Source organism: Phodopus roborovskii, unplaced genomic scaffold (genome assembly GCF_943737965.1).
Source record: "Phodopus roborovskii unplaced genomic scaffold, PHOROB, whole genome shotgun sequence".
Classification (NCBI taxonomy): domain Eukaryota; kingdom Metazoa; phylum Chordata; class Mammalia; order Rodentia; family Cricetidae; genus Phodopus; species Phodopus roborovskii.
The window spans coordinates 8,409,325-8,426,967 of record NW_026126469.1 but is presented as its reverse complement, the minus strand read 5'-3'; the positions used below and the strand labels follow the sequence as shown (position 1 = coordinate 8,426,967).

Genomic DNA, 17,643 nt, shown 5'->3' with positions numbered 1-17,643 from the left:
TTAATTGTTTTGGTGGGAACACATGCCACAACATGTATGTGGCAGTCAGATAACAACTTTTGGGAGTTGGGTTTCTTCTACCATATAACTCTCAGGGATCAAATTGAGGTTTTGGGGCTTGTTGGCAGATAACCACTGAGCCTTTTCACTGGCCTAAATGCATTTTCTTTAATTTTTGAAGGTGGGATTTTTCTGTCCAGCCAGCCAGCTCCCAAATAACCACACAGAGACTTATTATTAATTATAAATTCTCAGCCGATAGCTTAGGCTTGTTACTAACTAGCTCTTACAGTTTAAATTAACCCATATCCCCCCCCTTTTTTTTTAAATTTAAATTTGAAACAAGCTTGTTTTATATGTCAGTTACCTCTCCTTCCCCTTTTCGCCTGCCCTCCCTATCCCATCCCCGTTCTGCTCCTCAGGGAGGGTGAGGCCTTCCATTTAACCCATATTTCTTACCTACATTCTACCACACAGCTCCACACATTTCTCCCCTTGGCATGATCATCTTCCTCTCCCTGGGTCTCCTGGCAACTTCACCCTTCATCCCAGGACTCTTTCCCTGTCGTTTTAACTCTTTATTAAACCTAGCTGTTGGCCATTTAACTCTGTATTAAACCAATGAGAGCAACACATCTTCACAGTGTACAAAAAGATCATTCCACAACACATTTGCCTGCATGTAATATGAGTACCACATCCGTTGGTGCCCTTGGAGGTCAGACGAGGGCATTGAATCCCCAGAAACTGAAGTTACACTGTGTGGGTGCTGAGACTAAGACCCAGGACCTCCACAAGAGGACCAAGTGCTTTTAACAGCAGAACCACCTCTCTCCAGCCCCCTATATATTTTTTTACTTCATACTGCATTGGTTACCGGATGTAGATAGAGTTCTTTTTGTATATATTAACCTTGTAACAAATGACCATGCCACATGAGCCTAGTTTTTATTCTTTGTGAGTGTATTTACATTTTCATTGTACTGATCCAGCCCATCTGTGAAGAATGACTGTTTAGTTCTTTTCTGATTCCTCTGCATGTATGGTTTTTGTTATTTTCCCTTCCTCCCTTGTTGAGGACCACCTGGTTTGTTGATTAATCCTGTGCTCCTTTCAAGGAGTTTCCTGTTCTGATACGGTAAAAAGCTGTGAGGTTAAGTTGGTTGAAAGGTAAATACAGTATATAAATTTAAAATAGTATTACGGTGGGCTCTGAAACAGTGCTATACTTTTTAATGTATGCCCAGATGTGGGCTTAATTAAAGTTACCGTCTAATTTTTTTCTATCTGTATTTGGGCCTAGATCTTTACTAGGCTTCTTGTGGTTAAATAGGAACCTGGAGAGTGGACTCGGTGTTCTTGCCTCAGAGGTGATTTAAGAGAGGGTAGGCAAGATATGTGTATTGGCAGTTGTGTGAGTGTGGAAGGGAGAATGAGACCTTATAGGTGGAACGCTGGAACAGAAGGCATGGATTGCAAAGAACGAAGGCTATATATAAGACGTGGGAGGTTAGCTGCCAGTAGGCGTGAAGGGGGCTCCTAGACATTCTGTATGGTAGAAGAGGGGTGTCTGCTCCCGGGTGGATTGAGGGTCAGGTGTACCCCATCTAGAAAATGCACAGTAAACATGAGGCTACAAACTTCCCATTTAGCAAAAAAGTTTCCTCTTGTTTTCTGACTTGACTTTCTTTTCCATCTCTTTTGCTAATTTTTCTAATCTACCTCCCTGGAAATAGGATCTTGCTTTGCAGCCATGGTGACCTTGAATTTATTTCCCACCGCCTGCCACCAAGGCTGACTTTTTTTACTATCTCTTTTATTTGTTTTTGTTATTATTTTGAGACATAGTTTCATATAGCCCAGATGGTCTCAAACTTTCTACATGAGCCTAGGATGGCCTAGAACCCCTGATCTTCCCGCTTCCACCTCCCAAGTTCTGGGATTACATATATGAGCCACTATACCCAGCTCCATTCACTTTTCTGGACAGACTTTTTTCTCTGATTACTTCTGGAAGGCTGTAATAGGACAGACACCTAAGAACTGCTTGGGTAGAGATCCTGGCAGCATACTAGTTGAGGGACCGTAAAGCAGGCTCCTTGAGCTTTGTTTTCCTATCTGTAAAGGGAAAGAGTGCAGATGTTTTTCAGTGCAGATGTTTTTCAGTGGGTTGGAAAGACAGAATGAAATAAAGCAAAATGTGACATCTGCCTCATCGGGAATGTTAAGGGGGCCTCTGCTTGGTTGCCTGTTTTGTGGTCTGTCTCCTTTGTTCTTTTCTAGAATTATTGGTTCTTCTTGTCTGTTTTCTTTTGTCTGAGAGTACTTTTGGGAGTGGGGAGGTGGCTCAGCAGGTAAAAGCACTTGCTGAGCAGCATGAGGACCCAAGTTCAAACCTCCAGAGCCCAGGTCAAGAACCAGGTGTGTTGACTACATGTGCCTGTGTGTGTGTGTGTGCCTGTAGCCTCGATGCTGAGGAGGTGGGGACATGATGAAAAGCCAGGTGTGACTGTGTGTGCCTGTCACCTCAGTGTTGTGTACATGCACAGCAGGGTGGCTTGGAGGTTAGAGACAGGAAAATTGTTGCTTACTGGCTGCTAGCATAGCTCCAGGTCCAATGAGAGTCTCTCAGAAAAACCCAGAGAACCATGACAGTGAGCAGGATACCTCCAGTCTCCACATGCATGTGTAAGATACTCACATAGACACACAAAAATACTTTCCAACAGGCATAACATACCTTTATTGTTTTTGGTGGGGGGGGGGGAAATGTATGTCCGTTTCTGTCTCCCACTTTTGATCATGAGGTAGAAAGCTGCTTAAGCGACAGTGTGGTACTCTTGCCTCCTTAGACAGCAACACTAAGACTGACCAGTTTGAACAGTTCCTTTAAGTCCTTTGAGCTTCAAGGTTCTTGTTTGCTTGCTTGTTTTTTCAAGACAGTGTTTCCCTGTGTGTAGCCTTTCCTGTCCTGGAACTGGCTCTATAGACCAGGCTGCTCTGCCTCTGCCTCCCAAGTGGTGAGATTTAAAGGCATACCTCACCAGCCCCCCCCCCCCCCCCGCAAACCTCAGGGTTCTTTCTCATGTGTGGAGGATTGAATGAAGTGGACGAGGCCCCAGGCAATCTCTCAACTGCTTCTATGAGAAAACACTAAAAATCAGATCTCTAATGTAGGTGTAGAAGATCTCAATGTTTCACTCACTCGATGACATAATACAATCTCAGAAGATCTGGGAAGGGAAAGGAAGGTGGGAATGAAATCTTCCTGAGAGCAAAGCGGTCCGTTTTATTGTTGAGGCAACCAACTTTGTGGGTCCATCTCCCATTGAGCACAAAGGTTTCTAATTATAGATCTTTATCAGCTCAAAGAGCCAACACTTTAAACATTTCAGACTTCTCATGAGTTCATGACCCTTCCCCAGTGTAATCCAGTTCTGTCCTTTGCAGCTTGAGATGCCTTGCAGGTCCATTGTGGAAACATGAGCTCTCTAAGTTTTTAAAGCACCAGGTAAAATTATACAGCATCATGGCTCCATCCGAAAAGTTCTGTGCCGTTTTCTTCACTCTCAAAGTAGGAACCAGTCAGCTCCCAAATAACCACACAGAGACTTCTTATTAATTATGAAAGCTTGTCTTGATAACTTAGGCCTGATTCTAACTAGCTCTTACAATTTAAATTAACCCATTTCTTTTGTTTGTTTGTTTTTTCCAGACATTATTGCTTTGGAGCCAGTCCAGGAACTAACTCTGTAGACCAGGCTGGCCTCAAACTCACAGAGATCCGCCTGCCTCTGCCTCCCAAGTGCTGGGACTAAAGGCTAAATTAACCCATTTTTATTAATTTACTTTCTCCCTCATGGTTTATAACCTCATCTCCATAGTGTTCATACTGCTTGCTCTGGATCTCATGGTGTCTCCTGGAGACTCCATCCTTCTTCCCAGCGTTCTCTTTGCCCCGAAAATCCTTCCTAGCTACTTTCCGTAGCTTTTTATTAAACCAATCCAAGTGACACTTCCTCACAGTATACAAAAAGATTATTTCACAGCATTATTCAGATGAGGAAACAAACAGCACAGAGCATGCCTCCTCTTTGGAACTCCTGACTTGAGTGAACCCTCCTCTGACTGGTGCATGCCAAAAGTAGACTCTACCCATAGCCTTCACAAGCAGAACTGTGGACAGTTGGGCTTTCTCATTGTTCTTGGGCCTCACCAGCTCTCCTGTCAACATAGATTTGTAAAACTTGCCATTGTTTTTCTGCCATGCCTTTTCTCTCTAGATGATTGACATGGGAATGGGTGAGTAGTTATGGCTAAATCATACCTAGAATTAAAGAGTAAATGTGCAGCCAAGCAGTGGTGGCACACACCTTTAATCCCAGCACGGGTGGCAGAGGCAGGTGGATCTCTGTGAGTTCAAAGCCAGTCTACAGAGTAAGTTCCAGGTCAGGCTCTAAAGCTACAGGGAAACCCTGTCTCGAAAACCTTGTGGACCCTGCCTTCAATGTTAAAAGGTGGTTGGTAATATAGTCAATTTATAATTTATTGTAATTGATGGTAGCCCAGTCTAACCACAAACTTGCTAGACCTCCCACCTCCCAAGTACTAGGCTTGTAGGAGTGGACCACCAGGCCTGGGTGTTCATCTGAATATCTTGATCGCTCCCTTTCTGTATAGGAAATGTAAGATTTCACTATGTGAGAGCCTGGTGGTTGAAGACACTGGTGGAGACTGCAGAGGCATAGATTCCCTTTTGAAATGGATTATGCTTTTTTTGAAATTGTAATGAAGTTTTCTCTCTGGGCAACTGTGGTTTGTATTCTAGAGTTTGCCTTGCCAGAAAAAAAATGGTAATTTTAATAATAATCTAAGAAATTAAGATATTTATAAAACTTGAAATGAGAAAATTTAACATTACCATAATCACTTTCTACGTCTAGGTAAAACAGTAATTGTAAATGATAATTTTAGATAAAGAAAAGTTAGACTTTTAAAGCTACATATAGTTTTTCTTTAGAGTGTTGATGACTGTTTTGATTATTATTATTATTATTATTATTATTTTCAAGACAGGGTTTCTCTATGTAGCTTTGTAAACTAGACTGGCCTTGAACTCACATAGATCTGCCTGCCTCTCCCCCCCCCCATGCTGGGATTAAAGGTGTGTGCCACCAACGCCCAGCTTATTATTATTATCATCATCATTATTATTACTACTACCACAAACTTAGCAGCAGGAAAGTAAAAAACAAAAAGAGCCTGTGACCAAGGGGTGGGCCATCCTGATGGCCACCAGAGTTTCTTACTTATTAACAAATCACAAACGCAGAGAAGCTTAGCTACTTTTTGTGCCAAGATCTGAAAACATTTGATAACAATTGACTCGGCTGCCATGATGTCACCATCAAAAACCCATGAAAGAGCCTCTAATATTAGACTTCTAAATATAATCCGCTAGTTGTCAACTTATCTCATGGATTCAGGAAAACACAGTTGGTATTATGTAAGACAGGAATTATGAAAATCGGTCTTCTCCAGTTGTTGGCAAGATAGCCTTTTCTTTATATATTGTGTGTGGGGGGAGTGTACACACATTTGGGGGTGGGGGTGGGTGCACACTTGTGGGTGCTCGCATGTGTGTGCCTGTGCATGTGCAATGGCATTTGTGTGCAGATCAGAGGACGACTTTCAGAAGTCAGGTCTCTCTGTCCACCCTGGGTTCTGGGGGTCGGATTCAGGTTGTCAGATTTGTCATTATAAGAAAAACCAGTTACCTCAGTCTTAGTAGATAGAAAAGGATAATTACGTAGCTAATTCTGTCTACTATAATCACTAGAACTTAGTCAGACTCCTGAAAGTATTTTAGGAGGAAACATTGAGTCAAGGAAGATTTTGGTGGATCATCAGACACTGACTATGGTTTAGCTGTTCATGAACCTTCTGTAGTCCTCAGGGAAGTTTGACTTCACACCCTGCACCCAGGTAGTTAGGCAGAGGGTAGCCATTTTAAATCCTTGCTGGAAGGGATAGCCCTCATGGTATAGTATTTTTGTTAGGGTTTGTCCTACTTTGGGGAAAAGGGTCTCTGAAGCAGTGTAGCATTTATAAAGGTAAGATACAGGGCAGTGGGGAGCCACCATAAATAAATCACCTTCATTTTGAAATATCTTATTTCTTTGCCCTCTCAGAATCCTATATGGAATCTGTAGTAGGCTTCCATACACAGCCCTAGCTGTACTTTCCTTATGAATTCAGGAGAAGCCATTGACATTGTCTTAGTTCATTTTCTGTTGCTGTAACAGAATAACCCAGACTGAGTAACTTACTAAGAATACATAAATGTATATGTATAACTACATGTATGAGCATATCTGTAGTTTACTTTGGTTATAGTTTTGGAAATTGAGAAGTTTGGTGAAGCCTTCATGCAACGCCAAGGAAAAAGGAAGTGTATGAGAAGAGACAAGACTGAGAAACCAGGCACACTGGAAGGATAACCCTTGGGGTTGTTAATTCAGCCCATGGAGAGCATTCTTCACCCCGTCCTTTTTCCATGTGGAACTCTCTTGATCCAGACACTGCCCTTCAGCACCATTACATTGGGAAACACATGGCAGTATGAGGTTCAGAGGGGACAAAACAAGTCCAAACCATCACTGGGTACCATGTTCTGAAGCACTCGCTGCTTATGGAAACTGGCCCTTCCTGATTGTTTGCTGGGAAAGGCCGGGAGCAGTTATGGTGGGGAAAAAGTCCTCCACAGACTTCGAGGGTTTTTAGACTTTCCCCAGAAGGATGCTATTCCTCTAAACCTGAATGTTTCTTATTCAGAACTAGTATTTAATTACTTGAAAAAAACTTCCAAAAAATCATATTTAATTTGAAAAGATGATTCTGAATAGGAAATATATTACAGCCAGGTGGTGGTGGTGGCACATGCCTATAATCCCAGCACTCAGGCAGATCTCTGAATTTGAGGCCAGCTTGGTCTGCAGAGTAAGTTCCAGGACAGCCAGGGTTCCACAGAGAAAAACCCTGTCTGAGAGAAAGGAAGGAAGGAAGGAAGAAATGCATTGCCTCAGCCATTTAAAGCCTTTGAAGAGCTCGCGTGTAATGGCTAGCACCACAGTTTTGACTGTTTTCTCTTTTTTTTGATGGAATTCTTGGTGCCTTCTTCTTCACCGCCTCTAGGGTCTTTAAGGACTTCAGAAACTGGTAAACAAGACCCATGACTAAAGAAATAAGATTGAGGGTTGCTCATTTAAACTATCTGGTCATAGTTTCTGATTGTCAGTCTTTTGAGAAGTCTCACTATGTATCACTAGCCACAGAGTTACCCTGAGGAGACACTGCTGTTGTGCACTGCCTTGCCCTGCTGAGGAACTCTAATTGTCTTTTGACAAAAGGTTACATCTGGGTGTGGCCATGTCCTTTGACCTTGAATTTCAGGAACAGTCAGCACTGGCCATTTGCAGATCCTGATTTACTGAATGTGGTCCTCTCTCTCCCTCCCTCATTCCTCTCATTTCAGTGGTGCTTCATGCTCCACCTCCCACCAAGATCAAACGGGAGCTGCATAGCCCCTCCTCTGAGTTGTCATCCTGTAGCCATGAACAGGCTCTTGGTGCTAACTATGGAGAAAAGTGCCTCTACAACTATTGGTAAGTGTTGGAGGTGGGGGGAGGGAAGATAGGGTGTGGCTGGTTGGGGAGGGTGGGATGGAGAGCTGCACAGAAAGGCTCTGTGAGTAGAGTTCCAGGTATTACCTAGCATGCCCCAGGGCAGAGCTTGCCTGCCTTGCCTAGGTGTAGCCTGATCTGCTAGGGCCATTATATGCTATGCATGAAAAGCACAACCTTCATTTGAGTGTTGTGGCTCCACAGGGAACCAAGGCCAGCTAGGGAAAGAACCTGGAATCCTGGGCCATTTGATCTGTGAGGCAGGCAATATACATTTCTTCCTGTCTATCATATGTTAATGTGAACTTTAAGCACCAAGGAAATAATCTTCAAATCAGAATAAACTAAAAAGCCCCCACACTTTTGCCCTTTACTTAAGACTATCCAGGTCCCAGGAATGAGGCTTTAATTTTAATCGTTCTTTGCGCTTAAAGGGTAAATACAGATCTGCCTGGAACCAGGGAAGGCTTGTTTAATTCAAGTACTGACACCTTCCACAAAGATTCTGACCACCAATTCCTGGGACCCCTGGAATATTTTGAAGAGGGGACCAGAGAAGGCCCATAAACTCCCAGCCTCACCATCCACCCCTGCACACACATCCACAGAGAATTCTTTTAGAAGGAGGGAAAAAGGAAACCGGAAGCAGAGGCTAAAATTATCTTGGAGAAAAATCACTAGAAGTGTTAAACAAGTCTTTGACGCAGTGTACTTGTCACATTTCAGAGGTACAAATATTCCCCGAGGGCTGGAGCAATTTAACTATGTTAATGATGTCATTTCCTGGCAACAATGGGCTGCAAACTGGTGCTCTGCTGGACCTGGTTACCATGCAAATGCTCCACGGCAGCTCAATGGTTGCTTCTCTTTCTTTTCACAGTGCCTACGATAGGAAGCCTCCCTCTGGGTTCAAGCCATTAACCCCTCCCACCACTCCTTTGTCACCCACCCATCAGAATCCCCTGTTTCCCCCACCTCAGGCAACTCTGCCCACCTCAGCTCTTGCCCCTGGAGCTGGCCCAGTTCAAGGGGTGGGTCCTGCCCCCACCCCTCACTCACTTCCAGAACCTGGATCACAGCAACAAACATTTGCGGTCCCCCGGCCACCACATCAGCCCCTGCAAATGCCAAAGATGATGCCTGAAAGCCAGTATCCGTCAGAACAGAGGTGGGTACTACTATGGACTTTCCTTGATTCCCTTCCTCAGGAGTTCCTTTCCTCATTGGGGAGAAACAGTCATGTTTGCCAGGTACCTCTAAAGTTGCCTGAGACATGTGAGTTAGACTACTGATGCACTATGGGTATAGACTGGTTATTTACCATCCTGTTCCCAGGTACTCGGAATGGGTTATAGGATTGCAGCACCCTCAGAAAGCTTGTCCACCAGCTTCCAGCCATGAAGAAGGGCGGCTTACCCAGGATGCACAATCAGTTGACCTCTACTGAACTTTAGTTTATGCTACTCTTAATTACCTTATTACCATTCTGTTTGCATCCTGGGGAAATTCTGAGTTACAGGAGGCATTATCAGATTTTAGCATATTTCTGCAATAAATACGTTAGTGATAACATCTGCTTTTGGGGTACAAATTTCCTGGTTTCCCTCTAGGTAGTTTTTATATTTCTAACAGTTGAAACATTAGGGGAAATTTGTCTAGAGTCCTTCATTCATCAAAAATAAAGATAAAAAAGAAAATCTGGCTTTCTAAGTTAATTGTCTGTGGTAGAGGCTGTCAAACTTCCTAATGCTACGACCCTTTAATACAGTGACCCCAACCATAAGATTATTTTTGTTGCTACTTCATAACTAATTATACTGTTGTTAGGAATCATAATGTAAATATCTGGTAAACAAACCCCTATGAAAGGATCATTTATCACCCCCCCCAAGGGGTCGTGACCCAAAGGTTGAGAACTGCTGTTTGTGGAAGTCTACAAATTTGGCTGGTTGTAGACTTACTGTGTGTGAGATGTTTTTCATCTGTGTTGGATAATGAGTAACATAATGACTAATCAGTAGTATTACCAAGGACTGCAGGATGGAGACCACTATTCATCTTCTCTACTGTGTGGGCGGGGTCAGAGGCACTGAGAAGGTTAGGTGTAGAGGGGGTCGTTTCTGAGCCTAGTTGAACCCAGTGTCTGTTGGACTCTGAGCTGCTTGATGGCCACTCCCACGTTCAAGCCAAGAGGCCTGGGTAAGCATTTGTGCTGCGTAGGCCCCCAGAGGTCATCACCAGTTTGGGGAAGGGGTAAGATGTGTGATATGGCAGACATGCTGCCTCATGAACTTCTGTTGCCACAGAGAGGCGTTGTCAATTGTCATGTATTCACAGCCTTGTTCTTTTTCAAGAGATTGGTGTTCTTGTGGAAAATGGATTTTTGGGTCAAAAGTGGGTGGGCTTTTGCCATTTTTATTTTACTGGTTTGGGTGTTGTGTTTTTACACAGCATACCACTGATTTCCTGCAGGAGTTTTTAATGCCACGGGATGGAGGTTGTGATGAATCTGTTTGGTATTTGAAATGTCCAGCAAATGTAGGCAAATGGAAATTGCCTTGTTAAATCTGTTTGCTTAGCACTTCCCTCTCAGCCCTAGTTTCTTATCCTGAGCAACGTGAAAGCTGATGCGAATTGATCACAGAGCTGAGGGAGAAATATCACTGGAACTGTTGTTGTCACAATGGCTGACTGAGAAGCCAGAGTGTTGGTTGGAGCGTAGTCTCCTAGCTGCCCACCCTTAAGAAAGGTTAAGTCTGCCGGATTTGTGACTCTGTGCCCTCAGGTCCCAGAGGAAAAGCACACAGACATTTCTTTTCCACGATGAGTCTTTTGTGAAGTGGCCTGACTGCCTTGAACTTCCTGCTTTTTACCCTTTGCCTATAGTAACGGTGGTTCTAAAGCAAGAACGCTTCATCGAAGTGACAGAGGCTCTAGGAAACTGGGGTGAAAGGTGAAGTGATGTGTAGGTTCCTAAAGCAACAGAATGAGAGCCACTCTGGAGCGCTGAGCCTCTCTAGAGCAGTGAAGCTGAGGGTATGCAGGATGCTCTCAGAACGAGGAGGTGGAGGTAACCGTGCCGATTCTAGCAGGGAAGGATGGCTCAGTCTGAAAGTGCTTGCTGGGAAGGCACAACCAACCACCTGAGTTGGAATCAGACCCCATGTGAAAAAGCCAGGGATGGTCATTCCTGCTTTTGATCCTCCTGCTGGGAGGCCGTGACAAGCCGATCCCTCCGGCTTGCTGGACAGCCAGTGTAGCCTGCTAGGTGAGGTCCAGGTCCAGATCCGGTCAGATACTCTGCCTCGGGGTTGGGGGGTGAGGGATGAACAGAACCTGAGGAACAACACCTGAAGTTGACCTTCTGTGTCACCCTCCTTGTGTGTGCATGTGCATGCAGGCACACACAGAAGCAGGTTCCTTGTTCCATCCCTGACACTGAGTTGGTGCATCTTGGCCACGGTTTTCATATGTTACCATAACACTTTGATATAACATGGAGAATGCTCTCTCCTACCTCACCGCAGCCTAGCCTTTGACAAGTGTAGACTTTTGTTTGCTCTGTGACCAAAGCAGAATTCTGTTGCTGCTGTCACTGCTGCTGCTTTAATTTTTCAGTGAAAAAGAAAAGCATGAAATGCCATTTGCTTTGCTTCTGGTTGTTTTTTAGTTGCAAGGATCCACTAAAAGCTGAGTGACCTCGGTGAGACCCTTTTCGTCCTTGAACTTTGTTCATCTCTTAAATGGCAGTGTCTTTGGAGTTCCTGCTTTATCTCGTCAAAGTCCATAGGACAAGATGCCTTTGTTTTGTTTGATGTGCCTGATCTGTCCAGGTGATAAGTCCGTCCATAAGCTGCATCTTAATTGCCCCCAGTAAGTTTGTTGATAGCGTTGGTCATTCCCTGTGCTCATGCTTTAAACAACTGAAACATAATACAGTCAAAGTATATTCTTAATGTTTTGTGTAATTCCCAGTTCAGTCTATTTTTAGAAGATAGATGCTGTATTTGAAAGCTGTGATTTACGTTGGTGTTTCCTCCCACATGGTGTGGGAGGGGATCATCATGTATTTGGCGAGCTCCAGCATATTTCCATTTCTGTTCCTTGAAGCCAGACCAATCTTGATGGTCGTAAGTGCCGAGAACATGGAAGCTGTATGCATATTCTGCCCAGAGTGTGGCTTCCTGGGCTTTTTTTGGTCTTTCCTTGTATAATTTTTCATTGTATCTCAACTTGAAGAAAGCCCCACAATTTAACTGAAGAGACTTCACTGAACAAAAAATGCTCCATCTAAGAATTTTGAAATACATGCTGTCAAGATAAGACAAAACTTAAGAAAGGAAGTAGTAGGAAGAAAACAAAACAAAATTGCTTTTGAGTAGTGCAAAAGCTCATCTGTAATAAGGTGTTCAGTCACCATCTGTGCTACCTAGGAGGTCAGCCATGTTGGTGCAGCGTAGCCGTGTTGAGAGAGGACAGGACCGGGCTATCCTTGCTGACAGCAGTGTCCTGCTGTGTGAGCTGTGTAATCCAGGCCTAAAGCCTGGATTGAGTTGTTTTCTCAAACTGATTTCATAGAAGACTATGGTGCTTGATAAATTATAAGATTTACTTCCTCTTGGAGTCCATCCCTGGCAGACTGCCATTCACCATGGCCCTTCAGATCTTGTGTGGTTACGGGAAAGGATTGACTGAGTCGCATGTGTAACTCAGTCTGGGGTGTAGAACTTGCATGTCCTTGCCACATGTCTGCCTAATAGCACGCTGTGTATGGCAGCAGGGGTTCACTCTGGGGACTAAAACCAAGTTTTTTGGATTCTTTGTTGTTTTGTTTTTGAGACAGGGGGATTTCTCTGTATAGCCTTGACTGTCCTGAAACTCACAGATCTGCCTACCTGCTGCCTCCAGAGTGCATGGATTAAAGGCATGCTCCAGCATCAGACATTTTGTTTTGTTGTGTTTCTTGGATTCTTAATGAAACCTTCTTTAACTAACTGAATAGCTGTCTCCTAACAGTTGGAGTAGAGGGTTTCCAGCATTCCACTGTTGATTATTCTTTTTTTGTTGTTGTTAGCTTTTGTCAAGCTAAAGGAAATTTCCTTCCACCCCTCATAAAAAGTTCACGTGAATCAGAGTCGAAATTTTGGTGGTGCTAGCCTTTAATCCCAGCACTCAGGAGGCAGAGGCAGGTGGATCTTTGTGAGTTTGAGTCCAGTCTGATCTACAGAGTTAGTTCCAGGCAGGCTCCAAAGCAATACAGAGAAACCCTGTCTCGAAAAAACAAACATACGAAAAAAAAATTGTTAGACAATGCTTTTAATGCTTTTGTCTCTGTTAAAATGATCAAATTATTTTCTCCTTTAATATTGTACATTACACTGATTTATATGAAACCATCCTTGCATTCTGTAACAAACCAAATTTATCTTTTTTTCTTTTTTTTTTTAATGTTTGTGTTTCTGTGCTTGTGTAACACAGCATATATATGGAGGTCAGATGCCTTCCACTGCGGGGTTCACCTTCCACTGGAATTCCAGGGATCAACTCAAGTTGTCAGGCTGTTTAACAGCTGAGCCCTTGCCTGACTTTGTAGTCAGTCATCTGCAGTTGCTGAACTTGCCTTCTCATTTGTGTTTAGCACCTCTGTGTCTAATTTGTGATAGAAATAAGGTGGTTTTTCATTCATATAGGGACTCTGTTAGGTTTAGCATTGAAGTTGTGCTGACCAAATGAGTAGAAGATATCTTTATATTTGGAATAATCAATGTAAAATCTGAATTAGTTTTTGAAGTTGTTTGAAGAATTTACTAGTAACTTATTCTTGAAATTGGGTGGGAAATACTTAAAAAGTATTTTCATCTTTTATTATAAGAGTTTTGCTTTAAATCTCTTAGTTTAATAAAAATTTAAGGAATTTACCCATTTATGTGTTTTAAAATTAACTAGCACAGAGTTGTCCATAACTTCTAAAAACCAGAATTTCGGTCATTGTTGTTTTTATTTAGAATTTTGAAGCCTTGGCAGACACTGCCGACTTCTTGGGAAAAACATCTGGCCTCCAGTCAAGTGTTGTTTATCTTACTTAGTTTCACTCTTTCTGGTCTGTTTGGTTCTGTTCTATGCACGTGTGCCCTCATTTAGACAGTCAGCTATATTAGTCCTTATTTTTTTACACAAGCCCTCCCTTAGATACATTGCCTAAGTTATAGTTTGTGATGTATAAGTGTTTGCTATCATAGCTTTTAGTCTTAAACTTTTAAAGTTTTTTTTTTTTTCCTTTCTTGGTTTCTAAAAATGGATTTTTTGGTGCGTGGACTAGTGTGATTTTTATCTAGATGCCACTAACAGTGTTGAAAAGCAGCTGTGGGAAGTTTAGGTGAGGCAGGTAAAATAGCTTTATGCTTGAGAGTGCTTGCTGCTCTTACCAAGGGCCAGAGTTCTGATGCCCTCTTATGGCCTTCAAGGGCACCTACACACACAGACACACACGCATGTAAAATATTAAAATGTATCTTTGAGAAAAAAAAAACTGTCGGCCTGTAGCTCTGGAGTTCCAGGCTGAGAGACCTGGAGTTGAATCCCAATTCTGGTGCTTGGGGGGTGAGGTGTGCTGGACATTGGGCAGTTCTTCCCACGTGCTTTGATTTCACAGGCTCTATCACCGGGCCTGGCTCTAAGCCCGGAGCCTGGGAACTGACCAAGTGGGACCTCTCCACCCTCTCCACCTTGTGGTCCTGGGGAACATCCTTAGATGGTCAGGCTTGGCAGCAATCTTTACTTCTGAGCTGTTTCACTGGCTCTGAGTTTTACTTCTTAAACATTGCTTTGGGGCGAATGAGATGCTGCACAGTCTGACGACCTGAGCCTAGATCCCTGGAAGCTGATGGAAAGGTAGGAAGGAGGGGAATGGGTCCTGAAGGCTGCCCTCTGCCCTCTGCTTCCATGACCCTACCCCATCATATACACCCACATCACACATCATAATACTTTTTAAAAAATATAACTTACTTCCATAGGTATACTTTTTACAAAAAAGATTCTTAGCTAGAATGCAGATGCCACAAGCAGAGAGACTGTATTTTTATAGTTTTTACATTGTGGAGTCTTTCACCCTGTCCTGTGACTATGAGTTACGCTTGTGCATGGATACTGTCCCAACTGATGGTGTCCTTGCAGCATGCCCGAGTGTGCCTTAGCTTTCTTCTCAGGTTGGCATAAACGAGCCAGTCAAGAATAAAACCCAACATTCTGTCTCAAGGGGACTGGCTATCATGCACAACTCATGGGCCTTACTTTGATCTGTGTCTGTGGCCACCTGATCCCCCATGAGGTCTTTGTATTTGCATAGCTTGTGACTTTAGCTGGGAGACTGAAGGACATAGTGTACCAAGTCCAGTTATATGCATTATCTTACGTAATTCTGACAACAGGCCTTTGGGGCAGGTGTCCTGGTCTTCCTTACTCCGCTGATGAGAAAATGAAGGCTCAGCTGTTACATAAGTTGACTGAAGTCACGAGGGGAGCTAGTGGTAGAGCTGACTTCCAGCTCAGCTTGTTCTGACCTCACAGCCAGGCTCTCATTTGCCTCTGCTGTTTCTGTTTTTCCATCACATTCTCGTTGCCGTTAACAGTGAGATTTAAGTGTATGGTGTGATTCTTGTTGAACCTTAAATACCATTTCTGAGGTGACCTCTGAACTGTTTTACCTGCCAATCATTGACACTAAGTCCTCTGCGTTGAATCTGCACCTTTTCCCCCTTTTATTTCTGTTACCATTGTGTTTACTCTGTGTGTTGGCAGCTGAGACCAAAAAGGAAATGCAGAAAAAGAATCTAACAGTTTTCATAACGTAAACCAAATGTTGGTGGCGTGGGCGTGCTCTTGAGAGGAAAGGCGCTATATAAATTTGACAAATAAATAAATAATTTGTCCTTTAAATAAACTGGCACTCAGAAGCCTTGCTCAGTAGTCTGTCTCCCTTTGCTCACCGTATGTGAGCTCGGCATTCATGAGCCGAATTGGGGTCACAGGTCGGGTGGAAGGAAGAGAGACTGGTCCGATTGGGCTGCCACTGCTTTGGGGATGATCCCAAGAGTGTCTTGGTCGTGGCTGTTTTGGTGGACAATGCATTCTTAGATGCTTCAAAAAGATCGATGAGCACTGAGAGGGGGTTGAGGTTCAGGTGAAGGCCAGTGAGTAAAGTTCACAGGATATATTTTGAGGATGAGTACTGAATTACTTTATTAATCTCTGCAAATAGCAATTACAGCTGCAAGCTCTGAGCCATTCTTTTTCCCCGGATATGTCGGTCTTGTGACCTACCCCTGGAATCCTTTTCCACCCCCCATTCTTGAAACTTGCAATGAGGAGCAATGCGGGTGAAAGACTGCCGTCTTTGAAATCTGTCCAGGCCCTGGCTTCATGAATCCTAGGACTCGGCTGCGGGGGGGGGGGGGTCGGGGATGGGGGATGGGGGAGCATTCTGGCTAGGGCTCATGAAAGCGTCTTTTCCTGAGGCGGCCAACCCAGGCCAGCTCTAGAGTTACAATCTGGAAGGTGAGAAGATGAGGACTAAGCGGAAACAGGACCATGGGTCCCGCCAGCTGCTAAGGCTCTGGTTACAGAACTGAGTGGTGCCGCCATCTTGGAGCCATCAGGGGAACGGACCTGTGGGGGTCACCTTTGAAGGTGGTAACATGGTGGCAGAAGGGGCAAAAGAAGAGAACCTGAGAGGGGCTGTCCCTGCTGCTGTTTCTTCCAAGTAACAAGGGGTTTGGGGAGCGAATGTGAATAAAGCCTCCGAAGTATCTTTGTGCTTTTCCGAAAGGCCCCCATTCAGGTTTTGGGCCCCTAGCTGATGCCTTAATTTGAAATTTCAAGGGCAAGCCCGGGTTGCAAATATGTGCTTGTTTGGAGACCCTTGAATGGGTTCCTTAAAGACAGCAACCTAGCTCAGGTTTGTGCTGGTGACAAGAGAGCACCTGCACCTACCGGACTTCACCCTGGTGGGGCCCGTTGACAGGGTCGGCCTGGCAAATGAGAGTGCTTTTGTGTGTGGGACAGAAAAGAGCATGCACGTGCAAAGTTGCTCTCGGACATGTTAAAATGTGGTGACTTTTACAGTGCTTGCAGGGGGGACAGTAAAAACTCACCCAGGAGTCAGATCCTGTCCTGCTCTGATCTCTCGATCTCTAAGGTTAAGGGTTTAAGTCTTGATGGGCTAGAAATCTGTTAGCCACCTGTTGACACAGATTGATTCAAATCTTAACCCAGTTGTTTGGCTAAATCTATTAACAAAACCATGGCTTTTGTTTTCTTAATCTTAACAATTCTGACCGGAGTAAGATGGAATCTCAAAGTAGTTTAGTTAAGTTTGCATTTCATAAGGCTAAGGGTGGCCAGCAATTTTGAAAATCTTTCTTAGCCACATGTGTTTCTTCTTCTAGCCCATGTTTTAATGTGATCATTTTTTTCTTAGTGATTAGTTTTAGTTTAGTTTTTAATTCTTTCTATATTCTAAGTACTAATCCTTTGTTAGACATAACTTAGCAAAGTCACCCTCTCCCGATTTAGGTGACCTTGAGTCGTTAACAGCTTCCTGAAGTACAGAAACTTGAATTTCATGGAGTCATGTGTGAAGGTCTTACTTCCTGGATAGTTTGAATCCTATTTAGAAAGCCCTTACCTAAGGCTGTATCCTGAAGTGTACACCCTACTTTTTGTCTTCTGGAAGTTGGCAGATTGGGGTCTGGCATTGAGATCTTGGGTCCATGTGGAGTTGATTTGTGTGCAGGGTGAGAGGGAAAGGTGACATTTCATTCTATTTGTAGCTACCTAGTTTGACCAGCACCTTTTTTTTTGGTTGGAGATGTCTTCTTTTCTTCTATCTGCAGTGTTTTCCATCCTTGTCAAAAATCAGGTGGCTACAGGAGTGTGAACTTAATGGGTCCTTGATTCTATT

The 17,643-nt window shown here is 43.7% G+C and overlaps 1 protein-coding gene across 3 annotated transcripts in view; it reads left to right on the top strand.

The window, feature by feature from the left end:
• Etv5 (ETS variant transcription factor 5) overlaps nt 1–17,643 on the top strand; it is a 61,213-nt gene that overhangs the window by 20,251 nt on the left and 23,319 nt on the right. For all 3 annotated transcript variants that reach the window (XM_051191204.1, XM_051191206.1, XM_051191205.1), the window contains 2 exons: nt 7,535–7,664; nt 8,563–8,850. In XM_051191204.1, coding sequence (XP_051047161.1) covers nt 7,535–7,664; nt 8,563–8,850 — 418 coding nt within the window. The remainder of the gene's footprint in view (nt 1–7,534; nt 7,665–8,562; nt 8,851–17,643) is intronic.